Genomic DNA, 20482 nt, shown 5'->3' with positions numbered 1-20482 from the left:
TGCAAAACTCCTACCCTATGTATCTGTTTAATTGCAATTTCAGCAATTTTTGGAAATTGTACTTTGTTATCAATGAATCATTAGTTTTGTCTTGATTTAGATCCAGTTTTCAATTGCTGCTATACTTGCTTTTTAATTACAAATTACTAATCATTTAGATTCATCATTATAAAGTCAGTTTGTTATGGATTGTTTGGTTGATTGTTAACAGCATGCAGTGATACATATTTCTATCAAGACAGTTTTTGGTCTATAATTTTTTGATATTTAGACATGGTTGCATTGGATTTTGAAAATAAATTATCTCTTCCTGTAATGTGAACAAAGACAGACCCTGCTCCTCCATCAGGCCAGAACTTTGCACAGATAGTGATATTTAATCACTGTAGTTACTACTGAATATCACTGATTTAGCTACAGCCAGAGTAGGTTGACCAACTCAATTGGTGGTCAACAAAGATGTAGTATACAGATGATCTTGAAATTTATTTTCAGATTGAAAAAGGAATGATTCTAATTTCCATTTCATGAAAAACATATTAATTTTTATGTTTACAAGTGTGTGTTTGGGGAACCCTATATTTTCATTTCCATTTTCCTAGTAAATTACCAAGAAAAGCTCGGGAATTTCTCATTACTCACTTTGCCATCCAGGAATCTGCCACGGTATGTTCCTGTTAGGAGTTCCTGGCGGTTCTCTGGTTTCTGGGTGTTGGCTGGGTGCTTACCCTCTTCTATGTCATCTTGGTTATCCATGGTTTTGTGATCAGAGGGGTCAGTGGGAGCTGGTGCGTCCCTACTCATCTGCCTGGAATTCCCAGTCCTGGGGTTCTGGAGCGCTGTTTCAGTTTCCACCTCCAGGTTCTCTTTCTGTTTGCTGGCAAGAAACAGTTTTGCACTTTGTTACTCATGGGGCAGACTCCTCAAACAGAAGGGTGACATGAGAAACAGGAGGTGTTAGTCTGGTGGCATGAGTATCGTTAACTCGGCAGAGTGGAATGCAGAAGTAAATGTTGGTATTTGTCTATGGATCATTTGCCATAGAGAGAGTGCTGTTGTCTTTCCAGGTTTCATTTTTTTCCCTCCCTACTTCCTCATAAATATCACCCATCCATCTTCTCCCGACCCTTATGGGAAGCTGTGAACAGTGTGAAAAATGGCCCTAAAGGTTATTACATTTCTCAATTACAAATCTAACAGGTATTTTCAGCCTTTGCAACTAGAAAAGGAAGAAAGTCAGCACAATTTGCCAGTTCCAGCTCTGCTCCGTCTCTCTTCAGATGCCTCACATGGAGATTTCTTTTTCTCTCAGTACTGTTTCATCTACATTTAATATTTAACAGGTAGGAGAAAGGAAAAAAATGGAAGGAATGGTTTTTAAAAAATATATAAATAACAAACAAAATTAACAAAAAGCTAACTTTGTTTAATAACTAAAGACTTCTGAATCAAAACAATAACATTATTTTAAATGTAGAAAACATCTCTGAAAATAAGAAAGACCTGTACTAATGCCACATAAATAGACATAATACTTGAAGTGGGTGATTTTATAAGATTTCCTTAAGAGTCAGACAGCTAAACCTTTTTGGTAAAGTAGATCAATTTTTATGAATGTGTACTAAGAAAAAAATATATAGAAGAAATTTGAAAACTTGAAATATGTAGTAATGCTTGGATGATCCTATATTCATAGGATAGACATTGTAGAGCCATTAAAATATTTATGATTAATTTTAATGACACAAATAAATGCCCAGTCATAAAAATAAGTGAACAATATTATTATTTCAACAAATAAAATGTATGTAAGTAATGTGTGGGCTTATTATTTAGTCTAGAAAAAAATGCCAGAAATTAACAGGTAAGTATCTCTAGATGATAGAACTTGGGGTATTATACTGCGCTTTAATACATTATATAATATTATATCTTTTTTAAAACTATTTTTTATTTATATATGACAGCAGAATGCATTATAATTCTTATTACAAATATAGAGCACAATTTTTTAAATCTCTGGTTGTATACAAAGTATATTCACACCAATTCATATTTTCATACATATACTTTGGATAATAAGGGAAGCGCCATAGGGTTAGAAATGATGGTGTAATGTGATGGACATTATTATCCAAAGTACATGTATAAAGACACGAATTGGTATGAATATACTTTGTATACAACCAGAGAAATGAAAAATTGTGCCCTATATGTGTCATATTATATCTTATTATTCTAAATGAGAACATGTCATTTTATAATCATAAAAAAAATAAAATTCAAGGTAGCTATGCTTTCCACCAGAAGGCTAAGTATTGGCTGTTCCTTTGATATGGTGCAAAGAATCCACTTTGAAGCATGACATGTTATCTGAGAATAAAACTTTTGCTGATTTGAATAAGGTCAAACGAGAGGCAGTGATTTGAATGAATGGATATTTTTTTATGGTCATCCTGTTGTAGAAGTGGTAGCGTAGAAGAAAAGCAATTTTAAGAAAGAACTCTGATGGAAAGCATGTTTATGGAGGGAAGAGGGCTCCCTAAAGGGAGATTAAAATGCAATTTCCAGTAAAGTAGGAGGGAAACAAGGAGAGTAGGGGTTTGGCAGCCAAGCAAAGAGGATAATCCAGGGAGAGTGAAGAGACAACAATTTCAAACACTGCTGAGAAAGGTAAATTCTGAAAAGGATCTATGTGGTTTAGCTGTAAGGATGTTGCGTGTGTGTCGGGGGGCGGGGGGATCCTATGAGATAATGGAGGTGAATCCTAGACTGAAGGAGCTGAAGAAAGAGAGGGGATAAATGGTAGACAGGAGGCATAAAGACCTTGGTGAAGATTCTGACTGTAAGAAGGGAAAGATAGGGTGGGAGTAGATGTGGAATGTAAGTTTCAGATGGCGCTTGGTTACTGTCATGTTTAAAGCTGGCAGGGACCTGGGCACATTAACGGGCCAATGGTGAAGAGCCGGCAGACCTGGAGAAAGGAGAGGATGTCATTGATGAATTGCAATCTGACCAAAGTAGATGGAATGTCACTAAGAGGAAAGAAGCAGGAAGGGAACATCAGGGAAAGGTGTTAGTGAGATGGGTGTTTCTAGGCAACTGTTTGTTTGTGGTAATAAGAGGCTGGTGAGATTGCCGACATCTTGAGTTTTTTTCCTCTGATAACAAGGGACAGTTACTTGTTAGGTCTCATGGGTAAAATAGTGAGATAGAGAGTCAGAATTAAAGACAGATGGTTTTTGAAGAGTGGAAGAGAACTGATCAGAAAAATAAGACAGGGGCCAGTTAAGTTGGAGACTACAGGTTTTGTAGTATCAGTTGGACGGCTGGATACTCTCCTCCAGATTGAACACTAGTCTTCATGGAGCTCACCTATGACTAGGACTTTCCAAGACAGGTTCAGAGGAAGGGTAACAGTGCAAGATGGGAATCTTATAAGAAATATATGTATATATATATATATATATATATATACACACAGTTCTTGAGATGTGAGAAAAGATATTAGTTCCCTGACATCAACAAACTTACTTTTCATTTGGCTGCACAAAAATAACATGAACAATTAAGTCAACAATTGATATAAACAATTCTACAAGACAGGATGGTGGTTATCTTTGTAAGATACAGAATACCGAAGAGAGTGTGGGGGTCTTCTGGGATACTGGTCTATTCTTTCCTGATCTGGGTGTTTGGTGAATGGGTATATCATATTTGTGTGGTTGGTATATCATATCATTGTGTGGTTGGCTTTGACAAGTGTATTTTATGTAAATGTAGATATATTTCTCTAAAGTGTTAAAAGAAGTTGGTATGAAAATTACATAAAAATATGAAACATAATTAGTTAGCATATAAATAAATGCCAAATGAATATTATAAAGAATCAGTACTGTTTGAAGATAAGAACAAAGAGAAATAACTATGGTCTGCAATGATTATAAAAATTAATTGTGCTATTGAGCTTTTAATTATATGATAGCCACACTATAGCCATTTATATACCTTAATTTATTTATCAACTCCATAGGCAGGTGTTCATGTTATTCTTATTTTAAGATGAAGAAATCAAGGCTCAGAAAGTTTATGTGACTTGTCCAGTTCTGCATAGCTTTTCAGTAGTGAGCTTAGGTTTTAAACCCAAGTTTACTTGGTTGCCTGCAAACTCAGATCTTATATACCAATAAAGTATGTAGACAGTCCACCAAAGTTTGGGATTCTGGAGGAGCAGAAAGCAGAAAAGCAGGCAACCAAAGCAGGAAGTGCAAGTTTTGAAGGCAGAAATAGTTGTGGAGCATAGAAATTCTCTGCTGGATGGAAGCAAGGACTACATGTTATGTTTGTTTCAATTACCCTCAAAACCCTTTTCTGGGCAGTCTCAGGACAGAATGGCCTGAGAAATTCTGAAATGTATCTGCCTCTCTTTGAAAACAGCCACAGTGGATGTAAAACCAAAAATAACCTGTAAAATCTGTTTCAAGTAAAAGCTGTTTAAAAAAATACGTAGCACTTTAAAAATTAACATGAAAATGACTGTCGCTGAGAAACAGCCTGTGCCTGTGGTTAGCACAAACAATCCCACAGCACACATTTGTTGTTATGTTGTTCACGAACTCACAGTTCTTCCCTCCAGGCTTGTGCGCTAGCTACCTACATTACTGAAAATAGAAATTTGCCATTTCAAAAGAAAGGGAAAGAATGCCATGGATGATTCTTGGAAGCGCCACACAGCTAGCTTCTGCATACGTACTTCCGACCTCCCCCGGCTGCTCCAAGAGGTGCCATGAAGAGTTCAGTGTCATCCAGGAACTAGGGCAATTAGGGAGGATTGCTGTGCTGTTGCCGAATGATAAATAAATGAGAAAACAGTTCCTTTGCTCCCTCTCTCACACTGAGCTCTATCTGTAAACCAGCCCTTCAGTGCCACCTTCTACCAGAGCTTAGAGTCTCAGGGTTAGAAAGAGGATGGTAAGGGCCTGTAGTAGCCTCCTCTGCCCAAGGCAATGTAGGGATCCCTGTTGGTCCTACCGCCTGTGTAACTCCACCTCACCAGATCTCACATTTGATTTGGATTACACCCCTGCCGGGAACATAAAATCTCAAATGAACGACCCAGGGGGCTCAGCAAAAGGTCACCAGATGCCATCTTAAAGGTCTGCCAGCCTTGGCAGCCACTCAATGCCCCCAATTTCCAACTGTGCGCCAACTAACAGGCCCTAAACCCTCTGGAGTAGACAGCCTGGACAGTGCCAGGGAAGTGAATGGGGATCTAATTTCAGTAAATGAAAGCATGCTCTTATTTAGAAGTGATAAGTGCTCATCAACACAACCAGACTTTTCTTAAAAAAAAAAAAAAAAAGACAATAAAAAATAAAATAGGAAAGGGAAGGGAGAACAGCTGAAAAATCTTACCCAACTCCACAGGGGAGTTGAAACTTGAAGCCTGTGCTAATGTGTGTAGCAAATGAGGAAGGACAAGGGTTTTTTCTTTTCTTTTTTCTTTCTTCTTTTTCTGTTTTCTTTCTTTTTTTTTTTTCTTTGCCATGGAGCTATATAATGCATCATTATCATAGAAATTTGGTCTTCAGAAAGATCTTTGTGAAAAATAGAGAGTCTGGTGTTCCAATTTGAAATACAGTATTTACCTTTAAATGTAAAATGACTTGGGATGTAAGAAAGATTGCTGGAGGGGAGAACAGAATGAAAAGTGTAGAAGAAGTTAATACCGGAGTAGAAAAATTCACAGTCCCTTGACAAACAGGAGGCGAGGAGAAAGTGGCCTGACTTGACCAACAGAGATAAACTGTGTACTCCATCCAAGAGGACTTTCCTTTCACAAGAGGACAAAGGAAAGTGGAGACGACTATAAGTATATTTCTTTAAATAACCTAATAAGAGACAGTGAAACCTAGGCAATGGTGGAAAAGACTGTATACCCCATAGTACTCAGACAAGGAGGAAATGGGGGAGGGACCTTGCGCTCTACAGGATAAAATGCTCCTTGTACCTGATCTATGTGTGCCTGTTCTCCCCCAGACACCAGATTTTGCAAGACATGGATCTTTTAAGATCGTCATTAAAGTAAATCTTGCTTTTTGCTATACCTGTGTCTCTGAGCCCATTCTTTGGGTTTGGACAGGTGAGTATGTTTCTCACGTCTTAAAATTAATTCAGCTTCCAAATTTTGCCCCAAGTCATTTCCTCGTCACTAGTTGATGTGTGCTAAATGCATGTGTCAGTCATCACATGTAAATTCATATAAATTCTTCCATTTTATCCTAATAATCTGCAAAGTAGCTTTTATTGTCACAAAGGTATACAGGGGAGAAAACCAAATGACCAAATTGGTTAAGTAAATTGTCCAAGGTCTCCTTGCTGGGTAGTAGAGAACTAAGCCTTGGGCCAAATCCTCAGTTTCATATTCATAATTTACAAACTATCCAGCATAAAACAATAGGGTTTTTAAAATTATCTTTTCCTCTTAAAATTTAATCAATTTAATGAAAAATGTCATAGAAAGTCAATTAGTCCATCGTCTAACTTAGTCTTCCTGCAGAACTCCTAAGTGACCATTCAATCTTGGTTTGTACCTTCTCTAAGAAAGGGAATTCATTACATTCCCAAAGTTATTCCCAGAGTAGCTCATTTCTTTCTTCATAACACTGAGAAAAATTCTCATAGTAATGAAAATATTTCAAGTTTATTTTTCATGGCATTTGAAGTTCAGTATTTCACAGAATAAAAGTGATATCTCAAAATTAGGGCGATGGCTGCAAAATTAATAACTAAATCAAATAGCAATTGTTCTTTTATATGATTTATTTTTAACTTACAAAAAATCCCATCTCAACATTTCTGTTTTCCTGCAGCCTATCCTCACTTATATACAAAACTGCAGTGATAGATAAATTTGGACCTCTAATGTTTTTTTAAATCCATCTTTTAACTATGCATGATACCCTTCTTAGTAGAGTTTGGGTGGGTGTACAATATACACATTGTATTTATAATGTATTGACTTCAAAGATCTCATAGTTAAATAGAGAAGCAGGCATTTTAACAGAAATGTATAATATAGTGTGATCATAGAAAAAATAGAAGTTATATAAAAAGAGACATGGAACCATAGGGGAAGTTCAAATAAAATTTGCTTAAGGAAGATGGAAATGACTCCTAAAGGAAATGACATATGAAATAGCCTCTGAACGAGCATATGGGATGGAGAACTATTCCAGGTGGGAGGGTGGGCTTGTTCTTAGAGAAAAAGGCAGTGGTTTCTGACATTTAAGCCCTCACTGCCCATCCATAATCATGAGGGAAACTGGATGATAAAAGAGGGAATGTATCATTGTGAACCTATTAAGGTGGAGTTTCTGAAACAGGACAAGAAACTTTATATTTTTAGAAAACATTTCAGATGATTCCTATGTACACCAAAGTTTGGGAAACAACAGGATGGAGAACAAAATGAAGTCCTTTTCTAAAATATTTCTAAATTTACTTATAGTTTCAGGCAGTACAGTATATAGTACTTACCTGGCCATGCAATTTATGTCCCAAAGACTTGAGTTTGAATCCCAGCCCCAAACATAATTAAGCTGTGTGACTTTGGGCAAGTTATTGCCGCAGTCCGGCTGCAGCAAAATAACCGGGGGGTGACGAACAACTTGTGTAGATTGATACAGCAGGAGTGGAAGCCGTTTATTGCAGAACAGAGGTATTTATACATTTTACACAGCTTATTTAAATTAGCATAAACTAGATACATCAGTCAACCAATAAGGAATCTCCACACTTAATGGCTCTCTGGTGTTACTTCACAAACCACTCCCTCTGGCATTTTGCCAGGTGCCATTCAGACTTGTTCACAGACCCTAACAAGTTATTTCACATTTCCAATTTTTAGGTTCTCCTTTGAAATGAGAAAAATAAATCTTATCAAGATAAGATGGATAATATATTGAGCTCCCAGCCTGGTGCTCAGAGAACCCTGGACAAATGGTAGTTCTGTGTTAGTCACAAGGTAAAGCTCTTTACTGTTAAAAACACCTCCCTCATCACCTAGGTACAGAAGAGATGTTCTTTCCTCTGGGCTTCTAAAACTTTCTTTACCCACAGGCAAATCTAATGTTCAAAAGAACAAGGTGTCACAGTACATAGGAACTGAGGAAAGGCTATGTAAATAGATCAAAAAGGAATTAATGAAATCTGTCTCCAACTTTGTTACATCTCATCATGATAAATACAAATTCTAGAAATCCCTCACTTAAAAAAAAAAAAAAAAACAAGGACGATTAATTAGCATTCAAATAAACTCTTATAAATCAGGCTTCCTTAATTTTACAGGGAACCGCCCCCCTAAACATTGTTGTATCGTGATGTACCCAGGTGAATTATCCCCAGGGGCTTCAGACTGCACAGCTTCTAAATTTTTGAACCAATCACTACCAGCTTGAAATTCAGTGTCCTTTGCATTTGCATTCTCTCCAGTTTGACTTTAGCAAGTGTAAACAAAATAACTGTGCCACTGCATGACCTCTTCAACAATTATCTCCATGCTTTAGAGCACAGTTTCCGGGTCAGATCTTCTAACCAATTCAAGATGTAGAATAAAAGTTCTGGCTCTGTACTGGCCCCTGAATGCATCCACATAGTCTTTGGAAATGAGAACAGTATTTACTAGTATGTTATTTTATCTAACTTGGTAGAACTAAGTCAGGGATATATGGAGAAAACATGGATTTAAAAGTATATCATAGAAGTATAAACTTGTATTATTTCTAAATTTTAACTGGCTAACCTAAGTGTGACAAGGTGTTATATTATCTATAAAAAAGTTTTCATAAACATTTACAGAAACTTTTATTTTGTTTTGCTTGTAAATCAAAGGAAAACTATATAGCTTTGTAATCTTTAATTTAAAAAAATCCAGTTGAAAATATGAATATCAATGTATTAATACTTATGTCACTATAATATTTTAAATGTCTAAATAGTATCTCATTGTATCCTATGCATTGAAGATTATTTTTGTTGCCAAATTTTTATTCATTTAAACATTGCTGCTCTGTAAAATTTGTTCTTTTTGCTCTCAGATCCTTGACATTCTTCTCCATCTCAGAGACTGTATGGACTCTCTCAACAGCTGCCATGTCCTCTAATTCTGGTTGTTTTGGGCCAATAGATAGCCCTGGCAGGAGGTGGTTCCCTCTCTGCACTGACTCAGGTTACCTGTGTCTCCTGACCAATGGCTATGACTTTTCTCAAGGTGGCCTGAGCTACAGAATGCTTCCTCCATTTAGTTTTAGTAACATTCTCCTCCAGTTATCTTTTCAGACCTAGTGCTGGTACCAATCTTGCAGATGTTAGACCATGATTTATTTTTTAAAAAATTTGTTCTTTTTAGATGGACATGAGACTAGGCTTTTGATAAGTTTTGACATATCATACATACATGGAGTATTATTTTTTCTAATTAGGATACCATTCTTATGGTTGTACATGGTGTGCAGTTTCGCTGGTCATATATTCATATATGAATATACGAAAGTTATATCCAATTCATTCTACTTACTGTCTTTCCTATTCTTATCCCCCTTTGTTTTCCTTCATTCCCCTTTGTCTAATCCAATGAATTTCTACTCCCTCTTACCCCTTATTGTGTGTTAGCATCCACATATTAGAGAGAACCTTCTGCCTTTGGTTTTTTGGGAATGGCTTATTTCACTTAGCATAATAGTCTCCAGATCATCTTTTTACCTGCTAAATCATAAACTCATTCTTTTTTATGGCTGAGTGTTATTCCATTGTGTATATATACATAATTTTCTTTATCCATTCATGTGTTGAAGAGCATCTAGGTTGGTTCCCTAGCTTAGCTATTGTGAATTAAACTGCTGTAAATATTGATGTGGCTGCATCATTGTAGTATGCTGATTTTAAGTCATTTGAGTATATACTGAGGAGTAGGATAACTGAGTCAAATGGTGGTTCCATTCCAAGTTTTCGAGGAATCTCCATGCTGTTTTCTAGTAGACCACAATTCATACATTGTACTTTATGGTCTCTTAATCTCAGCCTATGTCTTATAATTAGTTCTTTACTAACCAAACCCTCCCTGGAGCATCATAATTTGGATTTCTAATTATACATTCTAACTTACACTTTTTTATATATCTTTGAAACTAAACCATTATATCTATCCACAATTATTTCTACAGAATTGCGTGTGTGTATGTGTGTGTGTGTGTGTGTGTGTGTGTGTGTGTGTATATATATATATATATATATATATATATATATATATATATATATATATTTCATGCCAAAGTACAAAAACTTTTAAGGCTTTAGATAAATACACTTGAAAAGGTCCATTAGCATGTATTTTTTTCTCTAAACCCTTGTCAACTCTGAGTTGAAATCTTGTTGTTTATTTTATTAACATGTGATGTGAATTTCCCTATGTATCTCCTATTTGTTTTATTTCTTCTTTTGTAAATTTCTGTCAAGTTCTATTGCCAAGTTTTGCAATTGGACTGTTAATCTTTTTCCTATTGAGTTGTGGGAGCTCTTTGTACAACAAAAAGTTTAATTTTTTTCATCATATACGTTGTAAATACTGTTTTGTTTTTGACTTTGAATTTTTTAAAATACAGAATTTCAAATGGTAAAAATAACAACATTTATCTCAGAGTCTCAGATTGGGGATCAGTAGGCACCTATTTTGTAAAGTGTTCATTTAGCATTCACTCTCATAATGCCCTGAACTCTTAAGGACCTATGCCTTGGTCTTACACTTCAGGAGATGTAAAAAACAATGTCTTCACCATAATAGAACCCAAATGGTCTCTTCTTTGTACTTCTCACAGTGCCTAGAATAAACACACAAACAATCAAAAACAAAAAAAAATAAAAGTCACTGTAGAAGCGTAATGAAGAAACTGTTTAATGCAGTGAAGCTTTGAAGAGAAACATGATTTTCATATATTATTTCAAAATTTTGAACTCATGAAAATGGAGACAATTGTGTCTGATATTGTTCAATTTTAAGAAGAGACTAAGTTCATGGATATTAAGGTATTATGTAGATTCTGTACTGAGAAAAGCAAAGATACAAAGATATAGTATTCTGACTATTTTTTTCTTTAAAATAAATAAGTAGAATTCTTGAATTTTTATTTATTTTTTTTTTGAATTTTTTTTTATTAACATATAACAATTCTACCTCCTAATGGGGTACAGTGTGATATTTCAACACATGCATACAGCATGCACTGCTCTTGAATTTTTAAGTCACAAAAGTTTATTCAGAGTTTATTTAGGGACTACAACTAGCTACCATCTCTTGCCTTGATTACCATAAGGGAACCCTGAATGGTCTCTCTTTTCACTCCCTGATTAGATAGAGACATCCTTTAGAAAGTAGAAATACAATGAGTTCTCCTCTGCTCTTAATTTTCCAGTGGTTTCCCATCATAGGTAGAATGAAACCCATAGTTCCTCTGGTGGCACACAGCCCAGAAGTCTAGCCCTCCTGGCCTCTCTGACTGACTTCATACTTTTTATAAGAAAAACACAAGGAAATCTTAGATTTTAAAAAATTTGCTTGGGCTCTATGCACTCAACTTAAGTGCTATTTTTAGAGGTTGATGGAAAAACCACATGCCCAATATCAGGAGAACTTGTGGCCTGTGGAAAGTTGCAGCCTTTTCTTCTGAAACAGAAGGGGAAAAGAACCTACTCATTTTAGGGAACATTGGTAGCAGAGGCCTGCTCCCTGGGATGCAGGCTGAGGCAGTCTTAGCCAGCTCACTGCTCACTAACCTGAGACAATTCTCGTGGATAATTCTGGTTGCATGTCTCCACAGTTTCAGTTTAAAAGTCACCTGCTCAGAGAGGCCTTCCAGAAATATCCTTTATGATCCATATACCCCTACAATCCCTTTCTCTTCTTCCTCATTGCACTGTCCCCATTTGGATGATCATTGCTTACATGTTTTGTGTCTCCAACCATTAGAACTTTAGGTGGACTGCTCTACCTTCAAGGTTTAGAACTCAGTAGGTGTCATTCATATTTGTGGAAAGAATTTCATGCATGCATTTACGTCTACAACTGTTAGCATTAACCATTAGAAATGTTTCAATTAGAAATGTTTCAGTTTGAAACATTTAAGAAAAGAGACAAAGAACTTATTATATGAATGACTTTGGGGGATTGAAAAATGACAGAATATGGGCTCCAGAAAAGTCATATAGGAAAATATTGGAAGTTTACATTTCTTGGCTATAAATATCAATGCAAATTATGACATGTATTTATTATCCTTTTCCCATAAAAGTTTGCAGCAAGCTTCCCCTGTGCTTAATAATGCTATATCACAGAAATGTGTGAAATAAGAAAGGGCTTTGGTCACTTAATTTTGGCATTGGATAGAACTACAGAGATCAACTTTATTCACTGGAAGATTCTCACAGGGATTTCTTGAAATGGACCTATGCCTCTTCTCTTCAACAAGATTTAGATTCTCTAAACGTTCCCCTGGGACACATGCCACATCCTGGTTCTACCACAATGGATTGTTCATCATGCCCTTGGCTGTCTCCACTTTCAATGTGCCAGGATCCCCCTTATAATATGGCATCCGGAATGAAGAACAGAACTCCAGAGTGCTGAGTGCAGAGGGCCTCAGATCTCTCTGGCCGGATATGCCCAGTACATGCGAAGCTCAAATGCAGACCAAACAGACGTTTATACCACATAATCACAAACATGTCCACTTATCTAAAGACAAACTTTGTGTATATTTTCTGTTGATTTGATCTTGTTAGTTTTAGCCTTTTTTTTTCTGACAAGACTTCCTTACATGTACAATCATTTGTCTGTCTTCCTTTGATTGTGAATTCAAAAGTTGTTGAATAAAAACATGGCCACAAACAAATCCTTCCTACCTCCAGCTGGTTGTGTTTATAACAATTGTTTTAATCACCACCACATTGGTATATACTATGGCTTTAATATAGTTTGTTCACTCCAAAACTCATGTGAGAGTTTAAGTCCCCATTGTGGGGTATTAAAAGGATGGAAACTTAATCTGACTATGGTGCTTAGAGATAGGACCTTTGAGAAGTTATTAGGATTAGATAATGTTATCAGGTGAAGCCCCACCATTGCATGCTGAGGAATTTATAAGAAGGGGAGACATATGCACATGTGCACGCGCGCACACACACACACACACACACACACCACACACTACTTGTGTCTGCTGTGTGAAGCTCTCCTCCATTGCTAGGCTCTGCCAGCAAGAAGTCCATCAACATTTATGTGTCCTCAAACTTGGACCTCCAGAACTATGGGCCAAAGTAAACCTATTTTATTTATAACTTATCTAATCTGTGGAATTGTATTGAGTATAAACTCAATACAATTCCACAGATTAGATTGGACCATTACAGGATGTCACCTACCTCAATAGTGTTCAATGCACAATTCTGTCTTGTCTCAGGACTTTATGAGAAAGATGTTCTTAGTGATTTGTTGACCTGGAAAGATACTCTGTCTTTATTGTTTCCTTCATTTGGGTTGCAGTGATCTCCTCAATAAAGGGAACAGGATGAGTGTGGCCCAAAGTGTTTTCAGTTAACGTATACCAACTCTTGGAGATCATCACTTTCAAGTTTCGTTTTCCTAATTAATGCTATACTTAATTCTTTGGCCTACAACTTGCCAGAGATGGTCCACAAGCCTCTGGCTCTGTGATTTTTATTCCCCACTCTTATTTCCTTTTTGTAAATGAAGGAAAAAAATGTGTCTGCTGTCACCTGGCATATCTTCCTTTGGATACAGTATCAAAGTTCACTCATCAGGGTTCCAGAGGAACATCTGCATGCTTATTTTAATAGCATGGGTCTTTAGATCTGGATTTATTTAAAGCAACCAAGTATTGTCTTTCTAGATCTTTAGTTTTTTTGGCAACTATGTTGCTCTAACTCATGCAGTGGGCTTTTAACATGTACAAGACTGTGTCCTTTGTGCTGAGGACATAGTTGTACATATAGAATTAACAGTTAAAGGAGGGAAAAAGAGATGTATGTGAAGTCACCAATAAGTATCTGTAGAGGTGTTATGAGAGCCACAGGAGCAGCAGGCAAATCTGGGGCTGCTGGTGGTACAATACTATCAGGTTTGTATTTTAGAAAGATCATTCTGGCCATAATTGAAACTGGGCTTCTCAAACTGAAGTGTGCATAAGAGTCACTTGGGTATCTGGCTAAAAGACAAATTCTGACCCAGTGCATCTGGAGATGGTGCTGAGGTTCTGTTTCTAACTAGGCCCCTGGTGAGGATGGTGTTGCTAGTCCATGAACTACACACTGAACAATAAGGATTCAGAGAGCAGAATTGAGAACAAGAAAATCAGAGGCAAGGAAGCTCCTTTGGAAGTGATCTAAAAGATAAATGTTGGTGGCACAAAGTACAAGCCACTTGATGCGCTTTCTGATCTCCCTAGGCTGATCTCCTGGTGGAAAATTTGTATACTAATAGGTGTTTCATATTTTCCTTTACATAAACAATTGTACAAGCTAAACCTAGGGAAGAGGGAGGGAGTGCTCCATTTCCGTCTCAGTTCTTTCTAAGTGGTCTACAACTTTAGCAGCTTGCTGTAAGCCCATGGACCTCTGCTGTCTCAGCTCATTCATAAAATAGGAGATTGGTTGTTAAGGTTGAATTGTCTCTACCAAGTCCCTGTGTTTAAATCTTAATCTCCACACCTAAATGATGACTTTCTTTGGAAATTCGGTTATTGCAGATGTAATGAATTAAGATGAGGTCCTACTGGAGTAAGGAGGGAATCTAATCCAATTGATGGGTGTCTTCATAAAGTAGAGAAATTTGAACTTAGGTGGAGTCAGGGAAAAAACCCCTAAAGCTTAGAGTTATGATGCTACAAGCCAGAGAACTATTAGAAACAAGGAGAAAGGCCTGAGACAGAGAGATTCTTTCCTGGCACCTTCAGAGGGAGCACAGATCTACAGACACCTGAGCTTTGGACCTCAAACTTCTCAAACAGTGAAATAATACACTGCTGTTGTCCTAAGCTACCCAGTTTGCGATAGCTTGTTACAGCAACCTTAGCAAGCTCAAATGCTGGCTAAATCTTCAGGTCTGGTATATTATTCCATCTTTAACACGTATCCTACAAGAAATCTTAGTCACATGTGTAAAATTGGAAGATTTATTTTCTATCCATTATTAATTTGTGATTTTCTTTTAATTCAGATTATCCTTTTTGGTGGTTACTTGTGCTTCTTGTATAGACTTTGGCTAATGGGTTCAACTATTTCAACCCAAAGACCCTCAGGCTCTGGTTTGAGTGTAGACACTTTGAAGGGGAGGAACTCTAGGACATGCGTGACAGTCTAAAGGTAGGTTTCTCCTTACGTCAGCAACAAAAAACATTTCACAGTTGTTTATTTTTGAACCATACACAGTTACTTTAGCAAAGCACACTAAATAGTCTCATGTCATCCTGGTAATAGTATCAAGTTCATAGAAACATAAAGCACCTTCTACATAAAAATAATGCCATGTTTTAGAGTGTCACAGAAGAGATAAATATTATATTTCACAATTTATCTATTCCCTGGTTCCTGAAGTTTAAAAATAAAGATGGAGTACCTTCTCATATGATCCAGTGAATTTTTCCCAGTTATAAAAGGACAAGGGTTCTTTCACCCTTTCATTTTAGAAACATATTATAATTGATGTACCTGGAAAAGTAGAATGTTTTTGAATAGAATGAGGCTAAACAAACAATCTCAGGAAACAAAGGAATCAGGAGAGTGCTCATGTCATTTTTCAGGTAGGAGCTCTAAGCTAGGTGTCTAATTCTCCTTACTTGACAGTTAGAGAGAATTAACCAGAGATCTTGAAATGATTGCTTACCTCATCATAGTGTCTTAGCTTCCTCATCTGCAAAACAGATAACCTGCCTGCTAGGCATAGAATATAAAAGCAATGGCAAGTATTTCATAGAAAAGGATTTGATTTTTCATTAATCATTTAAATTTCCATAGCAGGACATACATCAGTAATAATAGCAGAACCATTTTTTTTAAGCATGTGGACCATCATATGCACAGAAAAGGTGTTTGTATACTTTTTCTCACTTAACTCTCACAAAAACCCTACTAAATAAGTGTTGTTTAATCTCTACAGATGTAGAATTGGAGGTCAGGAATGTTAATCACTTTCCCAATATCAAAGGCCAGGAAGGAACAGAACTAGGATTTATTTATTTATTTACTTATTTATTTAGTGCCAGGGATTGAACCCAGGGTACTTAATCACTGAACCACATCCTCAGTCCTTTTTTATATTTTATTTAGAGACAGGGTCTTGCTAAGTTGCTGTGGATCTCACTAATTTGCTGAGGCTGACTTTGAACTCGCAATCCTCCTGCCTCAAATTCCCAAGATGCTGGGATTACAGGCATGCACCACTGTGCCTGGCCAGAAATAGGATTTGAATTCACACCACTCAGTTTTGCAGGGATCTCCACTGCCTCAGTCATATACTATCAAGCACATTTCTCTGTGCTGACAGACACTGATGACAGCACTCACTTTGGGATCTCTCTGGGCTGACAATACTGATGGTGCAGAGGCAAAACACAATGGAGTTCCAACAGCCTTTGTGAAGCCTGTTCTTTGTAACCATATTCCTGGTGACCTGCATTTAGAGAGTCTTGATTTGATTGGTTTTGAGTTGGACCCTGAAGTCAATTTTGAGGAGAGTCAGGTTTAGTAACCATTGCTCTTGTACCTATGTTCAATGATGCCATACCTTTTTTTATTAATTCAGTCTGTGGGTTTCTGAAATTGAGGGAATTGCTAAGGAAACAATCCCAGGAGGAAAAGGCAAACTTCTTGACTAGCTGATATTTATGGAGTGTCCTCTATAAGAAAGGTAGGTCTAACACTTGCTTTTCTTCTGTGAACCATCAAAACTCTGCAAGGATGAGCCAGTTATACCCTTCTGTGCCAAATGTCTAGTGACTTTTTGAGACATAGGAATGTTCTTGCTTGTGGCTATGATGGGAAGGGAAGAAAGACATGTCACCTGTGCTCTGTAAGGTGCTGCTTAGAAGAATATCCAATGCGAATAAGAGTAAGTGAAAACCTTACAACTTATAATTCATTATTAATCCCACTCCTTTAATTCACAACAAATTGACTAACAGCCCTCTTTTCCCTCCCTATCCCCAAATTACTACATGTGGTAGATTACAAACATGATGAAAAGAAGCAGCAATACTCCATTAATATTTATAAATTTCATAATGCTCATATTTCCCATCTATTTGAAAAACCAACCCAAGTAATTAAGGAGTATGGGGAATTATAAAGATGAAAAATATCAGGAAAACAGTGCACATAGAAGTTATCAACACCGTTTTACCCCCACTGCTGCATCTTAATGACTTAATTTTCCATGGATGGCATTTTTAAAATGTAAATTTCTGGGTTAAAACATTTCATTGTCATCTAAGAAATAAAGATATTTTTAAAGCAGGAAACTTACATCTTTGGCTTGTCTGCAAGGTATCGAAAGTGTTTGCTTCCAATGATTTTCACAACGATATCGGGCATTGCATTTGACCTAGGGGGAGTCTTCCAAACTGAAGACATGATGCTTCCTTAAGTGCCTTCAAATCTCTAGAGGTAGAAAAATAAATAAATCATTCCTTTTGATTTTTCACTGAGCAACTTCAGAATCCTTTTTAATAACAAAAGCAACAACATCAAAAATACTAGAACACACTGCTTTACCTAGGAAGGATTAAGAATGCTCTGGCATAGTGACAGCCTCAATCAAAGGCACTTGAAAAACAAGAGTTGAAAAAAAGAAAATAGAAAAAAGAGAAAGAAAAAGTCATTCTAACCTTAAAAACAGAAGATGAAATTCCCATGTGAAAGTTGCAACATCCTTATCCTCAAAGATGAGAAACTTGATACTGAAATAATTCTGCACAGACCCTGTTGAACTAATTCTTATCTTTTAAGTCTCTCCGCATAATTCGGTTGCTTCATCACAATATTTTATTCTTGTCAGATTCATACTATACTATCTGATTCTAACTGCTTTTTTGTGTCTTCATTTTTTTTATGAGGGCTCCTATGCTACAAAAAACTGGTATTAAATAATTTCATATGCTTTTTGTCTATTAATAGATTTAATTCTTGGGCACAGACAGGACCCTAAGAGAATGGAGGTGGAATTTTGCCACCCCCACACCTGTATTATCTCACTTAGCACAGTCAGAGGCACTGTATTATCTCACAGCCTCAGTCAAAGGCACTTAAAAAACAAGAGTTGAAAAAAAAAGGAAAAAAGAGAAAGAAAAAGTCATTCTGACCTACCCAATGCTTCTTAAAAACTGAAGATGAAATTTCCATATGAATACAGGTATCCCACTCTTAATACAAGTATCAGATCCTCTTTATTACTATTCAAAGTCTTGCTTTACACTTGAGGGAATGGGTATACGTTGCTATGTGACTTACTGAGCATCACATATGCAGTAAGTAGCAAAGCTGGAACTCCCAACAGACAGTATTTTCTGTGAAGCAGACCTACTGAGTCATTAGATGACTCTGCCTTCCTGCACTATAAACCATCAGATGGGAGTCTTGTGAGGTCAAAGAAGAAACCAGACATAGAAAACATCCCTATTCGACTATTCCCATTTGTAAAATCGCAATAATTCCACTTATGCTCTCAGGGACTTAGGGTGAATGCAATGAGACCCAGTGCCTGAAGGACCACTGTGCACAGGAAAGTGGACTTTGTTGTCACCATCCGTTTCCACAACAATGAACCTGACATTGAGATATTTTTGGAGATAAGCACTGGGTGTTTAAACAGGTGCTACACCAAGGGAAATGGTAGAAATTCTGTAAACTTAGCCTCCGGCTGACCATTCTCTTATGAAGCCTCTCAGAATCCAAGAGGCATGTAGAAATCATTGTACTCCAAATGCTCGCTTTAAGGATTGAGCAGCGAGCCCAGAGAGGGTTTGCGATCTTACCAAGGTCATATATAGAGTAGGGACAAAGGTCTTTCCTATACTCTGGTCTGAGAGCAGACCAGGATCCTTCCTAAGACCCCAGTTCCACGTAGTGCGCGGAAAGCCCCACAATCTGTGAACCCCGCCATCCAGGACACCTGCGGCCTCTCTGAAGCTGTCTAGAAACTGCAATGCCCAGAGTTTGTGAATGTCAAGTCCCTTCCGCGCCCAGCAGTGGAACGTCAGCCAGGAGACCTTTTCCGGGAGAGAATGAAAGGGCAGTCTCACCCGACCTGGCGTTTCCCCACCCAGGTATCTCAGAGGTGCGCAGTCGGTCTTCTCCTAAGGAAGCCACAGAAGGAGACCCCGGGGGACCCGGACCGGGTGGGGATTGGAGCCCAGGGATCTGGCCAATCACAGCGCCTGGCTCGCTGGAGGAGGCTGCTCCCGCCCTGGTCGTCAAGGACGCAGAAAGCTGTCGCCGGGAGGAGACCCTATTCCCTGCACTGTAGGTGGCCGCGGGCCCTCCTCTGGGAAAGTGCTCAGGGGCGTGGCTCTGGCAGGTGAGGAGCCCAGGTGCACCACAACTGCATTCGCGCTTCTTCAAACGTGTGTGTTTCTTAGAAGCCCATCTGGTTCACCTGTGGGTCACCCTTTTTTGCTCTTTCCCTTAGACTTCTTTGTCTGTTGTGAAATTTGCATAGTTGGAGTTCTTAAACTTTAGGTTCTTCTAATCCTTGCTTCTCTACTAAATTGCTTTAGGTAAATCTCTTCTTTTCCTTGAGGTTAAGTTTCCTCATTAGGAAAGCAAAGGAAACCAATAACATGGACCTAAATGTGAAACTGGGGACAACAATAAATAATAATATAATGATAATAATATTGGGTACCATTCATACACTAGATCCCTTATTAGAGCTATATGACTATTATCTTATAAATTAACATTTATCAGTAAATTAATTTTATTCCTATTTTAAAGAGCAAAAAAAAAATGAGGCTTGGGTGTTGGGAAATTATCTAAGACACAAAGTGAAAAAGTCAAGATTTCAATGTAGATCTGCGTATCACAAATTTCTGTTCTTTTTCTTATGTTAAAAGACTTCATGGGCTGGGGTTGTGATTCAATGATAGAGCACTTGCTTAGCATGCGTGAGGCACTGGGTTCAGATCTCAGCATCACATATAAACGAATAAATAAAATAAAGGTCCATCAACAACTAAAAATAAAACATTTAAAAATTAAAACAAAGACTTCAGTAAAAGTGGATAAATATTCTTTAATTGATTCCAAAATGGTATTAGTATTTGCTTCAACTTCACCATCCAGGTCCTCTGCCTTCTGCCCTTTGTGCTGAATCTTGTTGTTTATTTTATCTCCTACTGGCACATGCAGTCAGAGACGG

General features: G+C 37.4%; 1 protein-coding gene across 1 annotated transcript in view; it reads right to left on the bottom strand.

The window, feature by feature from the left end:
• The window catches only part of CUNH1orf87 (chromosome unknown C1orf87 homolog), a 75381-nt gene extending 55860 nt beyond the window's left edge, over positions 1 to 19521 (bottom strand). The window contains exons 1-3 of the mRNA XM_048816302.1: positions 19365 to 19521; positions 17591 to 17724; positions 643 to 877 (exon numbers count right to left, since the gene is read on the bottom strand). Coding sequence (XP_048672259.1) covers positions 643 to 877; positions 17591 to 17697 — 342 coding nt within the window. The 5' untranslated portion in view covers positions 17698 to 17724; positions 19365 to 19521. The remainder of the gene's footprint in view (positions 1 to 642; positions 878 to 17590; positions 17725 to 19364) is intronic.
• Positions 19522 to 20482: the final 961 nt, after the last annotated feature.

The sequence above is a fragment of the Marmota marmota genome, unplaced genomic scaffold (genome assembly GCF_001458135.2).
Source record: "Marmota marmota marmota unplaced genomic scaffold, marMar, whole genome shotgun sequence".
Lineage (NCBI taxonomy): Eukaryota > Metazoa > Chordata > Mammalia > Rodentia > Sciuridae > Marmota > Marmota marmota.
Note: the sequence above shows the minus strand (reverse complement) of the source record. Positions and strands in the feature narration are given on the sequence as shown.